Source organism: Chinchilla lanigera, unplaced genomic scaffold (genome assembly GCF_000276665.1).
Source record: "Chinchilla lanigera isolate Chin_1 unplaced genomic scaffold, ChiLan1.0 scaffold00011, whole genome shotgun sequence".
In the NCBI taxonomy this organism is placed as follows: domain Eukaryota; kingdom Metazoa; phylum Chordata; class Mammalia; order Rodentia; family Chinchillidae; genus Chinchilla; species Chinchilla lanigera.
Genome location: NW_004955412.1, coordinates 19,606,010 through 19,625,897, shown reverse-complemented (window position 1 = coordinate 19,625,897; position 19,888 = coordinate 19,606,010). Strand labels below are relative to the sequence as shown.

General features: G+C 38.4%; 1 protein-coding gene across 1 annotated transcript in view; it reads right to left on the bottom strand.

Moving 5' to 3' along the window:
* The window catches only part of Kmt2a (lysine (K)-specific methyltransferase 2A), a gene marked incomplete at its 5' end in the record, with an annotated part of 83,715 nt that overhangs the window by 44,252 nt on the left and 19,575 nt on the right, over window positions 1-19,888 (bottom strand). Inside the window, 3 exon segments of the mRNA XM_005378244.2 lie at window positions 519-696; window positions 2,379-5,035; window positions 7,796-7,865. Of these exon segments, the coding sequence (XP_005378301.1) occupies window positions 519-696; window positions 2,379-4,307 (2,107 nt within the window).

The following is a 19,888-nucleotide window of genomic DNA, read 5'->3' as shown; positions in this document are numbered from 1 at the left end:
CTAAAAAAGAAAAAAAGTCTAATCTAAAATAAAGAATATGAACTCAGTGTATCTAAGGATTTTATAAAACTCCACATTCAGTAAAAGCAGCCACCCAGCATTTCAGAACTACGTAGCAGTCATGAGAACGTGCCTCATAGACTTCAGTTCCAGGAAACATAACCAACCAAGGCCCCAGCTGTTTTGTGCTGAAATCCAGTGGTGTAAAGAAGCCACACTTACCACATGGCAGTGATACTAAGGCAGGCTCTTTCCTGGGAGACACAAGATATCTGACGGCCAATTTTTATTCGAAGACTCCCTGACATCCTTGCCTAACCATTCTTAGATTGCATGGCAGTCTAAGAAGGTTCTAGCCAACTTTCCTTGTCTCTCCTTCACGGAGGTAGGACTTCCTTTACAGTCTGACAACTCTCCCAGCATTCCCTGGCTACCCGCCCTTTTTTCTTTCTCAGCCATTTCTTCTAATAAAAATAAAAAAATCTGCTCATAGCCCAAAGGTGACTGCCCAGACCTACCATCATTCCCCATGGAAGACAAAATCTTTTCACGCTCTTCCCATGGTAAGGCACTCAGGGTGGGCATGTCATCAGGAAACACAGCTCGTTTTCGGCCAAGGGCAACAGCAGCTCTTCTGCAGACGTGTTTAATCCTGGGTCCTCGCACAGAGGTCTCTGATGAATCACTTTCTTGACCCTAAATTCAAAGCGGGCCAAAAACAATGACAACCATATATACTGCAAATGTAACTAAACGACACCAAGGTATCGATCAATTTATTATGATCTAGCATCAAAACATATGTCTAGTTATTCTCAGCTGAGAAAGTAGTATCAATACACAGAATCCAACTACTTCCACATCCAAAAGATAGCAGCAAAAAAGCCTCATGAAAAAAAACAGAAATCGACTAAGCTTCTGTTCCCAATTAGACTTCTTTACAATTCTCGCCAAATTTTAAGCTGCTAGTCTACATCAGCATTACTAAAAAAGTCTAGTGTTAACAGGGCTATTTTAACCAGTCTTTTTCTTATGTTTTTCCTTTTTTTTCTGTTTTTTTTCCGGTACCGGGAATCGAACTCACGACCTTGCGCTTGCCAGGCAGGCAGGCGCAGTGCCGCTGAGCTAAATCCCCAGCCCCTCTTATGTTTCCTTGATGAACAGAGAAGCAGGGAGGAAAAAGACTATAAGTGGATGTAAAAAAAGGTCATGGCGCCAAACAGAAGTATCTTGCATTTGAAAGAGTCATTGTCCCTGTCAAGAGGCTAACCAAAATCATCAAACGTGGCGTCCGAAATAAGTCCCATTACAGGACTGCTGAAACACCCAACTTGTCAGAATTAATGTAAATGTGACCCTAGGTTGACTAACAACAAGAACAAAACCGACTAAGCTATGGCCATCTTAACCTAATTCAGCATGATAGTATGCTCTACTATGTGATAACTATTCTTTTTTTATTTTAAAGAGAAAAAAATCAAAATTTCAAAACAAGGTAATAGGAGGATAACAATGGTTAATACATTGCATATTATCTTTAAATTAGTTACCCAAAGTACAACCTATGAGCATTTAACTGTCCAAACAATATTAGCACAAACTTTCCTTTCCAATGAACTAAGAGAAATTAGTAATACTCTTTTTTGGTGGGTACAGGGAATCAAAACTCAGGACCTCGCACTTGCCAGGCAGGCATTGTACCACTGAGCTATATCCCTGGCCCATATTCTTAAAAAATCTAAGGATCAAGTATTCTCTGGAAAGGTCATGCCTCATTCATTTTTTTTTTTTTTTTTTAAACTACTGTTCTTGGCAAAAATTTTGCTTGGCATCTTCTTAACAAACAGAATTCTACAGCATTTATGTTTCACAACTTAAGGCTAAGTGCTTCTCACTGTGTCTATTATCTATTGCTCTAATCACCTACTACTCAGAGGAAAAGAATGTTTGCCTCCAATTTTCTATCAGGGAAAATGAAACATTTTGATTATAAAAACATTCCTTCAAATTAAATCACAGATACCATATGCACCAAACTGACGAGGTACAAACGACTCAGCATTCTCTGTAAAATTGTTTTAAACTATCTTTCAGCTTCTTAGTTCACTACTCTACCAGCTATCCAGTGTTGCTCAAATAATTTCACACTTTTCCATCTCTATCGACACCATTCCTACTACATACAATGTTAATGCCTTGTTATTTTCTATTTATCTCTACTAGTCCTTGAAGGACTATTGGAAATACTAGCACCTCCACCATACTTTTCCTGATTACCATAACTGGAAGTAACCGAAACACTTTAACCTAACTAAAACCGGCCAAAAGGAAGGGCTTGGTAAACTGCTGGTTTTAACAGGTAAAGTGGAAATGAGTACCTGTGCTTTGGGCTGGTCAGTCTGTTTAAGACTCTTACTCTTCTCAATCTTGCAGAGCTGGGCTTTGGCCTTTTTTAGGAGGCTGGCAACCCTCTTGTCAGTCATTGGAAGCTTGTCTGCCTGAGCCAACATGGAGCCTATGGAGGAAGTGGAATGTTTAACAGTGCTAGATGAAGGAGTAGAAAGGCAGAGGGTTTTCTCCTTCTCCAGGGATGGGGCAGTTGGGCCGAGGTCCAAGTTGGTTTTTTCCAGATTTCCTCTCCCTTTCTTTATAAGTATTTTGGTTTTGACAGTTGTTGCATCCCCAAGAGTCACAGAAGCAATATCAGTCCCAGAATCAAGTGATGAAGACTTCTTCCGCCCTGTTGCTTTTTTGGCAGAAGATGAAGTGGCAACATCTTCACCAACAACCACCTTCTCTTTGGAAACCCTACCCACAGGATACAAAGCAGAACTACTCTGAATTTCTGATCCCTTTTTCCTTTTCTCTTTCCTTGACTCCCGCTTATTCTCCTTTTCTCTCTCTCGGTCTCTCTCTCTACTCTTGTCCTTCTCCACACTCTTGTCAGCATCTCGATCTTTGGACAGCTCATTGGGGGCCTTGTCTTTATTTCTCCCCTTCTCGGTCTGAGAGCCTGGGGTGAACCAAGGGAAGAGAGGAGTAGGACTACTTGATGAAAATGGCTCTGCTGGAGCACTAGTTTGCTTCCTTGGTCTCTGATTTTTCTCTGTAGATTCCCCAGACTGAGTCAGGGAATGAGAAGGAAAAGTAAAAGTTGGGTTTAAGGCACTAGTGGCAAGAGGACTAACAGAAATGCTTAATGAGGAAGAGACAGAAGACGGAGGAGTGAGAGGTGACAACTCAGAAGTACTAAGCCTTCCGCTTCTTGTCCTCATGGAGTGAGAAGGAGATCTTGGTTCAGATCGAATAGGACTAAACACTTTTCTTTTCCTTTTTCTACTAGATACTCCTGAAGATGACGTACCAGCAGAAGTTCGATTACTAGGCAAGGTTACAGACTCAAATATTCTAGAGTGTGCCTCGCTTGGAGTGAATCGTGGAGCTCTAAGAAGAGGGCTCCTTTTGTGCATATCAAACCTTGTTCCAGAATGGAGTGGTGAAAACAACCGGGCTGAAGCAGCAGTACCAGACGGAGAAAAACCAGATGCAAAGCCAACATCCTCAGGAGTTAGTGGAGGGGGTCGGAAATTATCAAATATTGGTTTACGAATCAGACCTTCTTTGGCATACTTTGCTGAGGAAAAGTATTGTGGCTCTGACCTAGAATGCTTTAAAGAAGTCCACCTAAACGTCGGCTCTCGCAAAATAGATTTTCGCTTCCCTTGCATGGGAGCAGCAGAGGCAGGCAAAAACGGTGATGCTAAGGGGATCGTTGGAGGCATAAGCCAAGGTGTGTGGTCAGAGATGCTGGAGGCCGGCTGCAATGGAGGGGGAGGAGTAAGCAGAGGTGGAGGTGGAGAGGAGGAGGTCTGCTGCTGGGGGGCACTTTGTAGAGTTGATAATTTTTTAGTTGTTCTAGATCCAAAACTTCTCTCCGACACTGAGTACCTTCTGCTTCTCCTATCATTACTCTCGTTTTCTGGGGACTGGGAAATAGGCAGTGGTGTATGAACTTCAGGGGTGTCACTCTGCTCTTCAGGAAGTACCTGAATCTCCTCAGAGGCCTGAGAATCTGTGGAGGTATCAACACTGGGGCTACTAGATCGGGAGGAGTCTGAAGACATTTGAGAGGAGTGTTGAGAAGCTGCACTTGATTTTTCAGAAGATCCACAGGATGTGGCACTGAATCTACTATTCGGTGTAGACTCCAGTCGGGCTATTTTAATTGGAGGGTCATAATCTTCATCCTCTATGAAGCGCCGAGGGGTTTTAATGATTCGTGAGGAGATAGCACTGACAACAGGCATGATGAACTGCCGGATATTTTTGACCTGTGTCTTCACCTTTCTTCCCTGCAGCTGAGCTGCTTCTTTTTCAATTTTCTTTTGAGCCCCCTTCTTTGCCCTCTGCAAGAGTTGCTTAGCAATTGTTGCATCTGTCCTTTTAGAAGAAGGAATAATCCTAACTGGCTTAATCCTTCGAGGGCTTTGTCTGACAATTGTCTTATCCTCTTTTGTGAGTGGAGGTGTTCCTTCCTTGTCTTTCCGGACCTTCTGGGGCTTTTCCAGTTCAGAATTAATGAGGAGACCTGAAGGGGTCTTTATCCTTTCTGTTGAAGGAGGCCGTCCTCGCCGGCGTACAATCTGTACCCCTTTCCTTCCTATTTGAAGCTTCCCTGTCTTAAACTTAGACTTGAGAGGAGAAAGTTTACCTGCTCTTAATTTTTTAATCTTTGTGGCTTGCTGAAATGTAGCAGAAGGTGTCCGTTTAATTTTTTTCAGGCTATCTTCTTTGTTTCCCTTTGGTAACTCTGAAATGTCCTTTCCATGTGATATTTTAATTTTTACTCCAGGGAAGGTAGGAGGTCTTCCTCTTTTCTTTTCTATATTTTTAGAATCTTTCTTCTTGATCTTATCTCCAGATTTGGTCTCTGATTTATTTAGAGGGGAAAACACAGGTGGGTCTGAGAGGATAGTTGAATTTCGGTCAGAGCCACTTCTAGGTCTCCCGCGAGGTTTTCGAGGACTAGTTTTAACTGTGTATAGAAATTAAACAATGAAGAGCATATATTTAGCTGTGCAGTTCAGGTCTTAGCTAAGCTGAATATAATCAACACAGGACATTTTGTACCAAATGCAACTTGGGTCTATTGAATCAATAAAACATCTTACTTGTATTTAGTTTGTTTTCACCAAAAATTTGCCTCAAAGAAATCAAGTAAGTAACATTCCAATTAAAAGAACATTTAAATACTTTTTGGATACAAAAGTCAAGATGATGGTAAGAGGCTTCTAACTGCAAAGAAATGTAAAAAACTTATTTTCCTATAACTTTAGATGAGCAAGAAGTTTTTTTCTTTAAAACAATTTTTTTTTTTAAAAACTTATACTTCCTTATCCTAGCCACCAAGAGTAACATTCACGAGCATGCTTCCAGTAAGTCAACCCAACTTTTCAGTTTGTAATTTAGGCTTTGAATAAACTTGAACAAGGTGCTCATCAATCAATAATACACCAAATTACCCAGGAAAAGGCTCCTATGTAACTTTGCATCTTATATTTTTAATGTTTACCAAAGTAAACTAAGAAAGTTTTATTGAATAGAAAAATATTCATTCATGAGATTTCAGAACATCACAGAATTCAGTAGAACGTGAACTATCAGAGAAGTGACTAATGATGTGTCCATTAATTTACTCATCTAAGGGTTCTTAAACTAGTTAGTTCCAAGTTACCAAAAGATTTAACCTTAAATATATTAAGAGCAATAAGCAACTTATTAAATCAGATTTCTTCTATTCTAAATAAAAGCGATGAGCCAGTTTATAAATTGGCTCAATCTGTTCTGCTATGTATCAAGAGAGTTAAGAAAACAAAACTATCTCCAATACTCATGTAAACCTGTATTAAAATGTATTAAGAGCTGCCCAAGTTACCATCTTTTCTCTCTTGACTTTTGGGTGTTCTATAAGACAACATTCTTCTGAGACTAACACCTCCCTTCACAGGCACTGAAAGAAATTTAGATTTACTATGGAGCCACCTTCTAAGAGAGCAGAAATCAACAAAGGTCTTATTGCTGAGCTTTCTAAATATAAGTGCACTCCTCACCAATGAACTTATGAAATTTCCCTTAATAGGTTAAAGATTTACAAATTCATTTGCAATATATACTAATTATAACAAAAAGAACAGACTAAAAGACAGGAGAGAAACTACCTTTCATTTCTGAAATAATGAAGGCTACCCAGGTGATTTTTAATAAAAAAGACAATCTTCAAGATACACTGATAACCAAAAAAAAAAACTTAAAAGGAAACCATCACAAAAGAGTTGTGAATTAATAAAAACCTCCTACCCAGAAGTATAAAATTCTTTTATCATTGTGGTTGACTTGAACTGGCCCACTGAGAGGACTTTCTTAATTTGGAAAACTTCTTCTATTCTACTTTTAAAGTAAGCTTTTGGTACCTAAGTAGAAAAAGCAGTTCTGCTGCTAACTTCCTTAGTCTACAACACATACAAAGAACTCACACACTGGTTATACATAATTGCTCATTGTGTATTTTCTTGGCCTCATTTGTCAGCTATAAATGCAGAGTCAGACCAGATGATCTCTAAAGTCCCTTTCCTATATAAAATTTTAACATTTCATTACATTTTTTGTTTTGTTTTGTGAGACAGGGTCTCACTGTGTAATTCAGGCTGGCCTTGAACTCAAGGCGATTGATCCTCTTGCCTCAGCCTCTGAAGGCTGAGATTACAGCAGGCACTACAAGGCCCAGCTAATATTTCATTACATCTTAAAGAGACCATAGCCACTGTCTAAATAGTACAGATACTCAGACACTATTAGCTAACTTCTCCTAAATAAAAAAGAAAAACTGCCAACTTGGGTGTCTGAGTTACATTACTATATAACAGTGATGGTGAACCTTTTAGAGCTTTCGATGATAACAAACAGCTGGCTGCGGCATGCATGTTGTAAGTCTGGCACCATAATTATATAACATGATGATTCTTTAAGTGATACGCAAATGCCAGCAAACATCACAAACTAAGTCAATGTCAAAGAGTAAAATCTACTAAGGACAGCATACTTAAGTGGATTGTCTCTCCACATAAAATTAAAGAAAGTCATATAAGAAGTCAGAATGTTAGCAAGATGTATTTTCCAACAAAAGATCTTCAGCTCTCCCCTACAAAACTGAATTATGCAAACTATTACATGTTATTTCTGTTGAGGACCTTCTCTTCAATAGATTGCCTGAAAGTATAGAATTTCAAGATAGTCTAGATATTTTGTTTGTAAGAAAAGGACAAATATTGCTAATAAATGGAAACACCCCATGTAACTTTTTTTTCTTTATTTGAATAGTCTTTCAAGGATCAGGTATAGTTTCATATAGTACCAAATTTTATTTTTAGTCTTTGACAATAGTAGACTAGATTTCATCTGTAATAAACAATGGCCATATTATTCCTAAAGACTTAAGTACTACCATATTAATAATACAAAGTATGTAAATCTGAAGATACTTTTAGTAGGGTATCTTCAGGCCTATCACATTTCTCCATAATTCCATGGAAACCTATCTCCCAAACCCCAAGTGGTTTCCAGAGAGAAGTACATTTAAAAAACCAAAGATAGTCTGACAGAGAAGCATCCCATAGTTCATAAGTCATCTCCTAAACCCAGAGCTGTAGATCATCTTTTAAATGCAAAGAAGGCAAAAGGAAGCCACAACCTCCTAACAAACAGAACTTAAAAGCACCATGTGCTTAACTGGTCATACCTGAAGGAGACCGTGTAGGACTTCGCACTCTGACTTCTTCATCTGAGCCAAAACCTAAGAACTGCTCATCCTACAACAAAGGAAAATTATTTTAAAATCAGAGGCAAAAACATGAATGTGAGCACACCCCAAAGAAATGTCCAGAAGAGACAAATGAATTTGGAAAATTAGCCTATACATATTAATTATCATCATCCAAATGGATACTATAAAATAACTAACACTGGAATACATATATCCAGCCATATAGCTTCATCATAGATAAATAAGAATTGTTTAGTAACTGAACAATGCATTGAAATTTCATCTTTGGTGCAAGTACACATGGGTAGTCCTAAATTTCAAACTACAGATACAGCCCAAAACAATTAAAGGATAACTTTAATTCAAGTAAGCAAATCAGTACAATGGCAGAAATATATAGCCCCAATAAAACAAATGCTTTTCAACAAGTATTTAAGTCTACAAAAACATAAGGAATAACATAAATAATACTCTCTAGCCTACTAACTATTAATAGAGACTGAAAGTGCCATAACTGTCAGTTCCTTAACTCAGGAACTGACATTTAGATGTGATTTCTATACATTTGAGATCCAGAGATTCTCAACATGCATTTTATGGCATCATTTTAAAATGCCCTGTGATAAGAGACTTAATGGTGGGCAGCAGTATTGGTGAAAGAGATCATAAATGGACCACATATAGGGTGAAATCCTTTCACTTACAAGAAAGATTAAATTCAAAATCTTAATTTTAATTTCAGTTGCAGAAGACAAACATGCAAAAACTTCTTACCTCTAATTTTTAACTGCCTTAAAAAAAAAAAATCTAAGCATTCATTAAAGTTCTCAAGAAAGATGGTCTATTGAAACAAAATGATTAACAGAAACTCACTGATTCACAGAAACTAATTCAAGTCCTTCCCGGAGAAAGACACAAAGAGAATTTCAGATTCCAGAAACAAAATCCATGTAAGAGAAGTAAAAATAAGAAATGAAGAACAGACTTGTTTGAACTTCCAGTTCATACTGGTTAAATCTAACACTGAGTTCCAATGACTAAAGCCCCAGCTTTCCTTCTCAAGAGCTAAGCTCACATGTGTTGAGTGAAACTGGAAGCTTTTCTGCTGGAATTACTTCTTTACCTTGTTAGTTTAAAGCTAGAGTCAGTGCTAATCTTTTTAAATACGTTTCCATCAGGAATATATTAAAAGATAAATGTAATTTTTTAGATAAATTAGCAGATTCAATTCCAATTTAAATGCATTTGTGGAGCAAAACACTTGGGACCAAGCGTTTGTACACTACAACTGAGACACAAATCTTACTAGACTCTAAAAAAAAAATTTTTATTCTTCAATTACTTTTTTTTCTTTGGTACCGGGAATCAAATTCAGTACTTTGCACTTGCCAGGCGGGCACTTGTGCCACTGAGCTATATCCCCAGCTTTTTATTCTTTGAGATTACTAAAATTAAACTATTTAAGAAAAAGCTGAAATTCCCTTCAAAGAGATTTATTTGAAGTATAATTCTAAGAATGTGTTCAACTTAAATATAAGGAATATATACTAAGTACTTTTAAAAAAAAGTTTATCACTAAAAACAAATTCTTCAATTCTTTTTGCTTTAAAAATTTAGAGTAGGGGCCGGGGGTTTAGCTCAGTGGCGTAGCATCTGCCTGGCAAGCATGAGGTTCTGAGTTTGATCCCCACTACCCCACCCCAAAAAATTTACAGTAGACTCTTACTATTAAGTATCACTTGTGAGTAAGAAAAGTTCTTATCTCTTCATTTTTGTTTTTTTTCCTGGTACCAGGAATCGAACCCATGACCTCATGCTTGTGAGGCAGGCGCTGTACCACTGAGCTAAATCCCCAGCCCCTATTATCTCTTCATTTTGAAACAAGTTAGGACATAATTTAGGACATGTGGAAATGAACTTCAAATAAATTTCTACAGTGATTTTTCAGGATTCGCACTTGTAGGCTACAATGTTACCAAAAAAGAAGACAAAATTTAACAATCTAAGTAACAACTCTATAAACAATGGGAAAAAACTGAAAGCATTTTTTCTATATTCAAGAAGACAAGAGTGTGCACTCTCACTATTTCTGTTCAATACAGTACTCAAAATTTAACCACAGTAACCAGTGAAGAGAAAGAAGGAAATGCAGTAAGTATAGAAAAGGAAGAAGTTGCTGGGTGTGGTGATGCACACCTGTAATCTCAGCACTTGGGAGACTGAGACAGGGGAACTGCTGCCAGTTCAAGGCCAGCTAAGGCTACAAAGTGAGTTCAAGGCCAGCCTGAACACCCTGTCTCAAAAAGATAAAACCAAACCAAACCAAACCTTCAGGACTCCAAGACTCTTAGAATAAACAAATTCAGCAAAGTAACAGCATATAAAATCAATACACAAATACCAATATTATTCCTGTACACCAGCAATGAACCTACTGAGAATTAAATCAAGAAAATAATCTAATTCACTATAGCTTCAAAAATTCCTAGGAATCAACCTAACCAAGTGAAAGATCTCTAACAACAACTATAGAACTCTGAAAAAAGATACCGAAGAGGTCATCAGAAGATAGACACCCTGTGTTCCCGGATAGGCATAACCAATTATCGTCAAAATGGCCATACTTCCAAAACATATATGGATTTAATGCAATCTCAAATAAAATGCAAACAGCATGCTTTACAGAAATAGAAAAAAAATTCTAAGATTTATATAGAACCAGAAGAGACCCAGAATAGCAAAAGCAATCCTGGACAACAGGAGCAGAGCAAGAAGAATCACAATCCTAGATTTCAAGCGATATTACAAAGCTACAGTGATAAAAGCAGAATGGTACTGGATCAAACACAGACATGTGGATCAATAGGACACAACTGAGGATGAAGAAACGATCCCAGGCACATTCAGCTATCTGATCTTGACAAAGGGGACAAAAACATATGCTGAAGGGAAAATAACCTCTAACAAATTGTGCTGTAAAAACTGGCTATCCACCTGCAGAAAAGTGAATCTAGACTGGTATTTCTTTTCTTTTTTTTTAATTTAAAATGAACAGTGATTTTTTTTTTTTCTTTTTTTTTTTTTTTCTGGTACCGGAAATCGAACTCATGACCTCGTACTTGCCAGGCAGGCACTGTGCCACGGAACTAAATCCTTAGCTAGATCAGTATTTCTCACTCCGTACTAACATTAAATCAAAATAGATCAGAGACCTAGATATTAAAACAGAAATACTGAATCTGCTGGATTCAGTAAAACTCCTGAAGACACAGGCATAGACATAGGCAAGGACTTTCTGAACAGAACCAACTGCACAAAGAATAACACCAATGATCAACAAATGGGATTATATTAAATTAGAAAGCTTCTGCACAGCAAAAAAAACAAAACCCAAAACCAGAAACAAAACCCCACAGGGAAGAGACAATCTACAGAATGAGAAAAATTTTTGCCAGCTACTCCTCAGACATATTATCTACAACATATAAAGAACTCAAAAAATTAGACCTCGCTCAAAATAAAAGGCCCAATCAAAAAGCGGCATTTGAAATAAAGACAGTTCTCAAAAGAAGTACAACACAGCCAGTAAGTAAATGAAAATATGTTCAGCACCTTTGGCCACTAGAAAAATGAAAATCAAAACAACACCAAGATTCCATCTTATTCCAGAAAGAATGGCTATCATCAAGAACTCGAAAAGCAACAAATGTTTGTGAGGTTGTGGGGAAAAGAACCGTTCTACATTGTTTGTTGGAAGTAGAAGTAAAAAGAATCAAGATATATGTACATGTACCAATACCCCATAATAAATATATTTATTATGTATCGCAAACATATACCAATAAAAATTTTTTAAACTCAAGTAATCTAAAATCTTATCACAACAGTGGAAACTCCATACAGTTAACTGTAAAAATGTGCTCTGGGGCAGATTTATTTATGCTGGGGATTGAACTTAGTGTTGTAGGCACTTTAACAATGAACACAACTCCCAACCCATGGGCTGGGGATGTAGCTCAGAGGCACAAGCACCTGCTGGCAAGTGCAAGATCCTCAATTCGATTCCCAGCACATAGGGGCTAGGGATTTAGCTCAGCGGCAAAGCGCCTGCCTGGCAAGCGCAAGGTCGTGAGTTCGGTTCCTGGTACCAGAGAAAAACCAAAAAAAAAGAACAAAAACCAATTCCCAGCACAAAAAAACAAATGAACAAAAAACCCTTCCAACCCAGAAAAAAATAATTAAAACAGTGACCCTAAAATGTATTTTGAGAAAAAAAGTAAATAAAACAGGCAATGGTAAATTAGTTCAAAAGTCATAAAAATAAAACATTCAAAACAATCACAGAAATCTTATACTTGCGGGGCACAGACCAATCCTCTGTTGGCACAAGAATGAGAGGACAGCATCGATGGTTCCGGGGAGAGGGTGGTTTAAGGCAATGATGGCAAATCTGGGCGCTCACAGCCTCTCTGTCAACACACAGCCCAAGTTGTCCAGCTTCACCCCAGCACCTAGCATCGATTCGATAATGAGGTTTAACTGCAGTGTTGACACTTTGTGCTGAGTGGGTTTGGGGCTGCAGTCTGGGCATTTGGTCTCTAAAAGGTTTGCATCGCTGGTTTAGGGTCTTAGCTCTGGCACTCTTAGGATATAAGCTCACATATCCTATCTGTCTCTACATTTCTTTATTTACTAAAGCATTTTAAGGACATATGAAATAACATGCAAAATCACTTAGAAAACTCTAAGGCAACATACATATAGTAGTTCTTACTGGTATTGTGGTAGAAGAAACTAAAACTCCTCAGAGCCTAAATGAGTTGCCAAAGATCAAACAGGGAGCAGCAAAGAACCTATGCATCCAAATCAGGGGTACACACTACTGATCTACCATAATTTTACAACTAAAGCCATAATTAAGTATTTAAAGGAGTCAAGTAAGTCATCTATAGTTAAAAATTGCTATTCTACTATTTTTTTTTTTTTTTTTTTAATTTTTTCCTCCGGTACCGGGAACCGAACTCACGACCTTGTGCTTGCCAGGCAGGAGCTTTTGCCGCTGAGCTAAATCCCCAGCCCCTGCTATTCTACTATTAAAGTAACATAATGACCATTTTCAGATCCTTCAAGTTTGTGATGTTTTCCTTTTCCTCTATTATCCTCTGGAACAACCTGCTAACCTATGTGTATGCTCCTATGTTATCAGCAATCCCTTAGGGTCACTTTCTGTATTTCAAACTTTCACAAAACCTAACTACATAATCCTATTTGCAATGTTTTCCAAAAGAATAGCACTGAGATTTCAAGCAGGAATTTAACTGTTAATATTTAGAAGTTTCAAAGTAACTTCCAAAATGACAGCATTATTTATTTTCCTTCTGGTTTTAGTTGGAATAAGATTAGAGTGGAAAGAGCCAGGTGTGGTGGTACAAGCCTATAATCCCAGCACTCTTGGATGCTGAGGCAGGAGGACTGCAAGTCTGAGTCCAGCATGAACAACTCAGCGACTTAAACAAGGTTGTCTCAAAATAATCAATAAAATAAAGGACTGGGGACATAGCTGAATGTGAGGGCCCTGAGTTCAATCCCTAATACCACAAAAGAAAAAAAAGAAAAAAAAGAGAAGAAAAAAGAGTAGTTAAAAAGGACTACTACTCAAGAACCTTTTTTCCTTGAAATATAGGTTGATTTAAGTGTGCTTTAAAAAATAATTTCATCCTTTAAAGATGCCTACTAGCTTACCCAAAAACAAAAGCTGTCACTGTTATATCAAAGAGCTCTAGTCTTCTAACTGAATTTCCTATTCTACATAAAAGCCCAAATAAATGAATGAAGTAAGTGAGTAATGAATGAATGCGAAGCCAAAGTAAGAAAGCACTGGGAGCCAGGCATGATGGTACATGCTTGTAATCCCAGCACTCGGGAGGCTGAGGCAGAAGGATCTTCACAAGATCAAGACCAGCCTAGGTTACAAAGTGAGCTCAAGGCCAGCCTCAACTGCATAGTGAGACGCTATCTCAAAAAGACCAAAAAAAAAAAAAAAAAAAAAAGGCAAGCAAGCACTGGGAAAGAATACTACAAGAGAGTGCTCCAAAAAATGTCCTCCTTGTTCCATACACTGCTGTTGTCAGCAACAAGCTCCTCATCTGGCTACATTACCCACTTTAAACATGTGGGTCTCTGGGGAGTGTAAACAAGCCAATCTTGGCTTCCAAAGGATTCAGACTGCACAGAAATCAAAAGACTATGGCAATACCTTACACAAAGAAGAACAAAAGGAGCTACAATCAAGTCCATGTTTGGCACTGAATCATCCTAAGCCTGGAAAGCCCTGAACAGAGAGGGTACAGGAGACACGCTACGCATGACCAAGGAGTCCTGGGACTGGGCTGGGACAGCCATTTATCGCACATACTTAACATGGCCTTTTCTGAAGAGGACAGCATCCCAAGACAGTACAGGCAGGAACTGTGAGGATTGTTTCTTCCAGACAGTGATTTCTTGGAGACCAGACTGCCAAGATTTCAACTTCTTATCTCCAAAGACAGAAAAATACCTTTGCCAAGTCTAGCACTATAAAACACTGTTAGGTCATATTTAACATCCAGTGACCAATACAGAAAAGTAATGCACTTCCTAAGTAAAATCTAATTGTAGAAGTAACAAACATGTAGTATTACTCTTATCTATAACTTGAGGGTAGTCACCTTAGCAAATTCACTGTGCTCACAAATATCTTAACCCTGTTGTGCTGTTTATTTTGAGACAGGGTCTCACTACGTAGTTCAGGCTACATCGTGATTAGGCAATCGTCCTGCTTCAGCCTCCCAAGTTCGGGGATTACAAGTATGCACTACCATGCCTGTCCCGTTTATTGTTTTGTGTGTGTTTCTGTTTTTTGGCAGTCATACATGCTATGGAGAGACTGAATCCAGGCCCTCATACATGCTAGGCAAGTCTTCTACCACTGAGCTATACTCCAGCCCAACATTTAGGATTTTAATTTTCCTGGCAGTATTTTAATTCTTAAATTGCTACTTCTATTTGTGATGGAAGCAACAGGAATATTTTTCCTACAAGACACCCCAGATAAATATTACAGATGTTTATATATAAATATAATGAAAACATTTTAGAAAAATAAATGAGGGGTTGGGGATTTAGCTCAGTGGCACAGCGCCTGCCTGGCAAGCGCAAAGTCGTGAGTTTGATTCTTGGTACTGGAAGAAAAAAACAAAAAAGAAAAAGAAATGAAATGCTGGATGTGATAGCACACGCCTATAATCCCAGCACTTGGGAGGCTGAAGCAGGAGGATTGGCACAAATTCGAGGTCAGCCTGGGCTACAAAGTGAGTTCAAGGGCAGTCTCGACTACATACCAAGATCTTATTCAAAACAAAGAAAAAAGAAAAGAAATACTGTTTCAAGGAATTACATATGAATAAGACAACTTATCAAACAAAGCGTTATTTTATTTACTTGTTCTTTCAAAAAAACATTTAATGGAGAATGACTTGATTCCTACTCCCAAGTAATATCAAAGGCAAAGGCAAGAAGGTACACAATGTCAGCCTTCCTTTCAAAAATAAAGTTATATTAAAATATCACTAAAGAATAAAATACTAAGTAATCCAGATTCTAGAATTTAAAAATTGCTTAATTCTTGGAATAGGTCATTCTTCCTTTTATATTAATATTTGGTTCATGAAGAAATATTCAACAAATTTCAAATTCTCCCAAAGGACAACAATGTGTATCTCCAACCCTCACGATTGTATATGCACACCACTATAGGATTAGAAATGAGAGATCTAAATCAATCATCTTCAGTGATCTGATGTGACCCAACTCCTAGTAATACTAGTGATCTGATAAAATTTCAACTGCTAGACCTCGGTGCTCTCTTTTCTGCTCTGAAATAATATAAGCAAGCTTTCAGCTCCTCCCTTGAATGCCTCCTAATTTACCACAGTCAAAGGGAAAGCATCCACTTAGAGTTCTTCACCTCCCAGGCTAAAGTGGCATTTCCAAAGGTTCTTTTATTAAAAGCAAGCTCAGCCCCCTATGGCCTCAGAGGGACAAGGCCTAGTATAACCCTGCTCATGTACTCCTTCTCCTTTTTTTTTTTTAAATCAAGAGGCTCCTTGGTACTTCAGATCATTTCACTAAAGTGGTAGGTAACTCAAACATGCCCTTTAGCATTCTCCAGTCTCTAAAATCGTTAGTCCTAAGAGACTGGAAACCTGGGCTGGGAATGCAGCTCAGTGACAGAGTGCTTGCCTAGTATGTGGCACACCAAGTTGGATCCTCAGCAATGGAAAAACACACAGACACACACAGATTAAATACTCAATTACAAAGTTAGTTCAATGAATCAACTGAAAATAACATCAATAACTATAGACAGTATCAAAATCACTCCTGATGCACTTATTTTTTTGAAAAAATTTTTTTTAAAGCCTTGATTGTTAGCATCAACAAACATGGTTCAGGTCAGCACTAAGAAGGCCGAAGCAGGAGGATCATCATCCGTTCAAGGCCAGCCTTGGAGTTCAAGGCCAGCCTGAACTACAAAGTGAGACCCTGTCTCTCAAAAAAAAAAAAAAGAGCCAGGGATATAGCTTGGTGGCACAGTGCCTGCCTGGCAAGCACAAGGTCCTGAGTTTGATTCCCGGTACCCAAAACAAAACAAAACAAAACACAAAACACAAAACACAAAAAACAAATATGGTTCAATCAGACGAGGAGATCACAGGAGAACTAAAAAAAATGACTAAGAATAACTAACGTTGAAGAAACGTGCAGCAGGCAAACTGCATCTTGGTAGCTGTAGTTTAAAAAGAGTAATACCTCCCCTGTGGGAATTTATTCCAGTTAGCTATCACTTCCCCTGGCATAGTTCCCTTTGTGTCTCCTGCCACACTGAAACACCAAGGCCCTGATGTTGCATTTTAAAGACATGCACACATAATTACTAGTATTTAATTAGCAGAAGAGATTTTTTTTAAAAATGTGTTTACACATCTCCTCTAGAGTGTGCCCTCTTCAAGAATAGGGAGTTTCTCTAATCTGGCACCCAATATATGCAAAATGAAAACAAAAGAACTACTGACTATATTAGAAATGCCTGTGATGAGACTGGTGCGGTGATACACACCTATAATCCTGGCACTCTGGGAGTCTAAAGCAGGAAGATTTCAAGTTCAAGCCTAGCCCAGGTAATTCAGTGAGTTAGTGAAACCCTATCTGAAAAAATTTTAAGAAGACCTGAGGAGGTAACTTAGTAAGAAGCTCTGGGTTCAATCCCCCGTACTGCCAAAACAAAACAAAGCACAACATTTACTATAATAGGACTATAGTAGAGAATATAATGGACTCTGAACAATTTGACAATATGATTCTTGATTTTAAGAACACATCAGGACTGCACATAGTGACGCATGCCTGTAATCCCAGCACTCATGAGACTGAGGCAGAAGGATTGCCACGAGTTCGAGGCCAACCTAGACTACATAGTGAGTTCTCAATCAGCCTGAACTACAGTAAAGACCCTGTCTCAAAAGAAAAAAAAAAAAAAAGAATGCATAGGGAAGTGGGCATGGTGGTGGTGCATGCCTGTAACCCCAGCACTGAGAGGCTGAGGCTGAAGGACTGCAAGTTTGAGCCTTGCCTGGACAATTTAGTGAGGTATTGAGACTTCCAATCAAAATAAAATGGGGTAAGGATGTAGCTCAGTGCAAAGCTGGGTTCAATCCCTGCACTTCATACACACAAACTGCATAGGGACCAAACTAAAACCACAAAATATATCACCTTATATCTGTCCATCTATTAGAACAGCTATTAACAAAGACAAATAATGCCAAGTGTTGGTGAGGATGTAGAGAAAAAGGAGCCTCTATGTACAGTGAGAAGGAACATAAAGTAGCATAGCCATTGTAGAAAACAGCATGGAGCATCCTTAAAAAATTGAAAATAGAATTATATAATCTAGCAATCCTCCTTCTGGGTATATAGCTAAAGGAATTGAAATTGGTATGTTGGAGAGAGATCCGCACTCTTAGGTTCATTTTAGCACTATTCAAAATAGCCAAAATATAGGAGTGGCTTAAGTCCCATTCATGGATGACCAGATAAGCAAAGTGTACTACACTCAATGGAATTTATTATTTTAATTAATATTATTGGCACATTTTAGATATATATAATGATCAGCTTGGCATGGCAGCATACTCCTGTAATCCCAGCACTAGGGAAGCTGAGACAGGAGGACTGCTCCAAGTTTGAGGCCAGCCTGGGCTACATAAGTAAGTTCAAGGTCAGCCTGAACTATATGGCAAGACCTTGTCTCAATAAATAAATAAATAAATAAAAGGTATACATAATGATCACATTCATCATAGCTCTCAATGGAATTTACACAGGCTTAAAAAAGAAAAATTCTACGATGAACAACGTGGATGGAAATGGAAGGCATTACAAAAATAAGTCAGGCAGAGTACCAGAAGAAAAACAAAACAAAACAAAACAAAACAAAACAAAAAAGTCAGACAGAAAAAGGTAACTACCGTCCAATCTCACTTAAGTGTGGAACCAGAAAGAGTCAATTTCATATAGAGACAGTAGAAAGGTGCTTACCAGAGCCGGGTAGGAGAGAAAGGAAGGGGAAAAGGGAGATGCTGATCAAAGGGTATAAAGTTTCAGAAGAGGAGGAATGAGTTTTAGTGATCTATTCCACGACATGATGAGTATAGTAAATAATAATGTACATTTTTAAATTGCTAAAAAGAGAGTAGATTTTTAACATTTTCAACACCAAAAAAGTTGGCAAGGCAATAAATATATTAGCTTGACTGAATCTATACCATACACATAAATAAAAATATGACAATGTACCCCACAAACACACACAATTATCATTTGTCAATTAAAAATATTTTTTTTTTTTGAATCTAAGGAAACAGGCAGGGGAGAGAAACGAAACCAATTCCTTCCTTCACTCATTCATTAATAAATGTGAGACCATTACTGGGGTAAGGGATGAAGTCAGATATAAAAGGCAGCTTCTGCCCTCAAAGGTCTCCAGTCTGTCAAGACAGATGAATAAAGTAACAGAGTAAAGTATGTTGTTGACTATGCTAGTGGAAGACACTCACCAATGAAATTTACTGGGAATACAGCAGAAAGAACCAACTCAGCCTAGGAGAAGCGGTCAGGAAAGCCACTACAGAGGGTGAGAACCAACTTTTAAAGGATACTAAAGGTGGGCATGGAGGTAAATATGGAGCAGGGAGAGAGATTAACATATAAAAGGGAACTAAAGTACAAAAATACATGGCACGGAGTGAAATTACAAAACAGTTCCAACTGGCGGAACTGTTCCTAACTCAGCCATAGGGAAAAGCAGCAGAAAGGAGAAGGTAGGGGACAAACCATATTTTTTTGATACCGGGAATTGTACTCAGGACCGCCCACTTGCCAGGCAGGTGCCGCGCTGCTGAGCTATATCCCCAGCCCCCTAAAAAGTCTTATATGCCTTCATGAGTTGGAAGTTTATCTTCCACTAAGTGTGAACCTCATCCTGAAGGCAGGAGAGAAGCATGATAAGATCTTTCAAAACATTACTGTGACAGCAGTGGAGAAGAAACTGCCTTTAAACCCAGAGGCAGAAGAGTTATAAAATGACTACAAGGGCAATGGGAATTGAGGGAAAAGGACAGACTCCATAGACATTTAGGAGACAAAATGAACAAGATTTTGACACGGAAGGTTAAAGGGAGTAGAAAGAATGATAAAGACTTACGGTACCTGCCTTAGGCTGATAGGTTTATGGTGATAGTTACCAAGATTGGTAACTATATACGAATAAGACTGATTTACAGGAGCAGGAAGTGAGATCACGCTAGGCATTTGACTTAGGAATGTCTATCCGAGTTATCTACAGGATACGATGAACTATGCTTGGTCAAAGAGGACCACCCCAGGGGCTGGGGATTTAGCTCAGCGGCAAAAGCGCCTGCCTAGCAAGCGCAAGGTCGTGAGTTCGGTTCCTGGTACCGGAGAAAAACC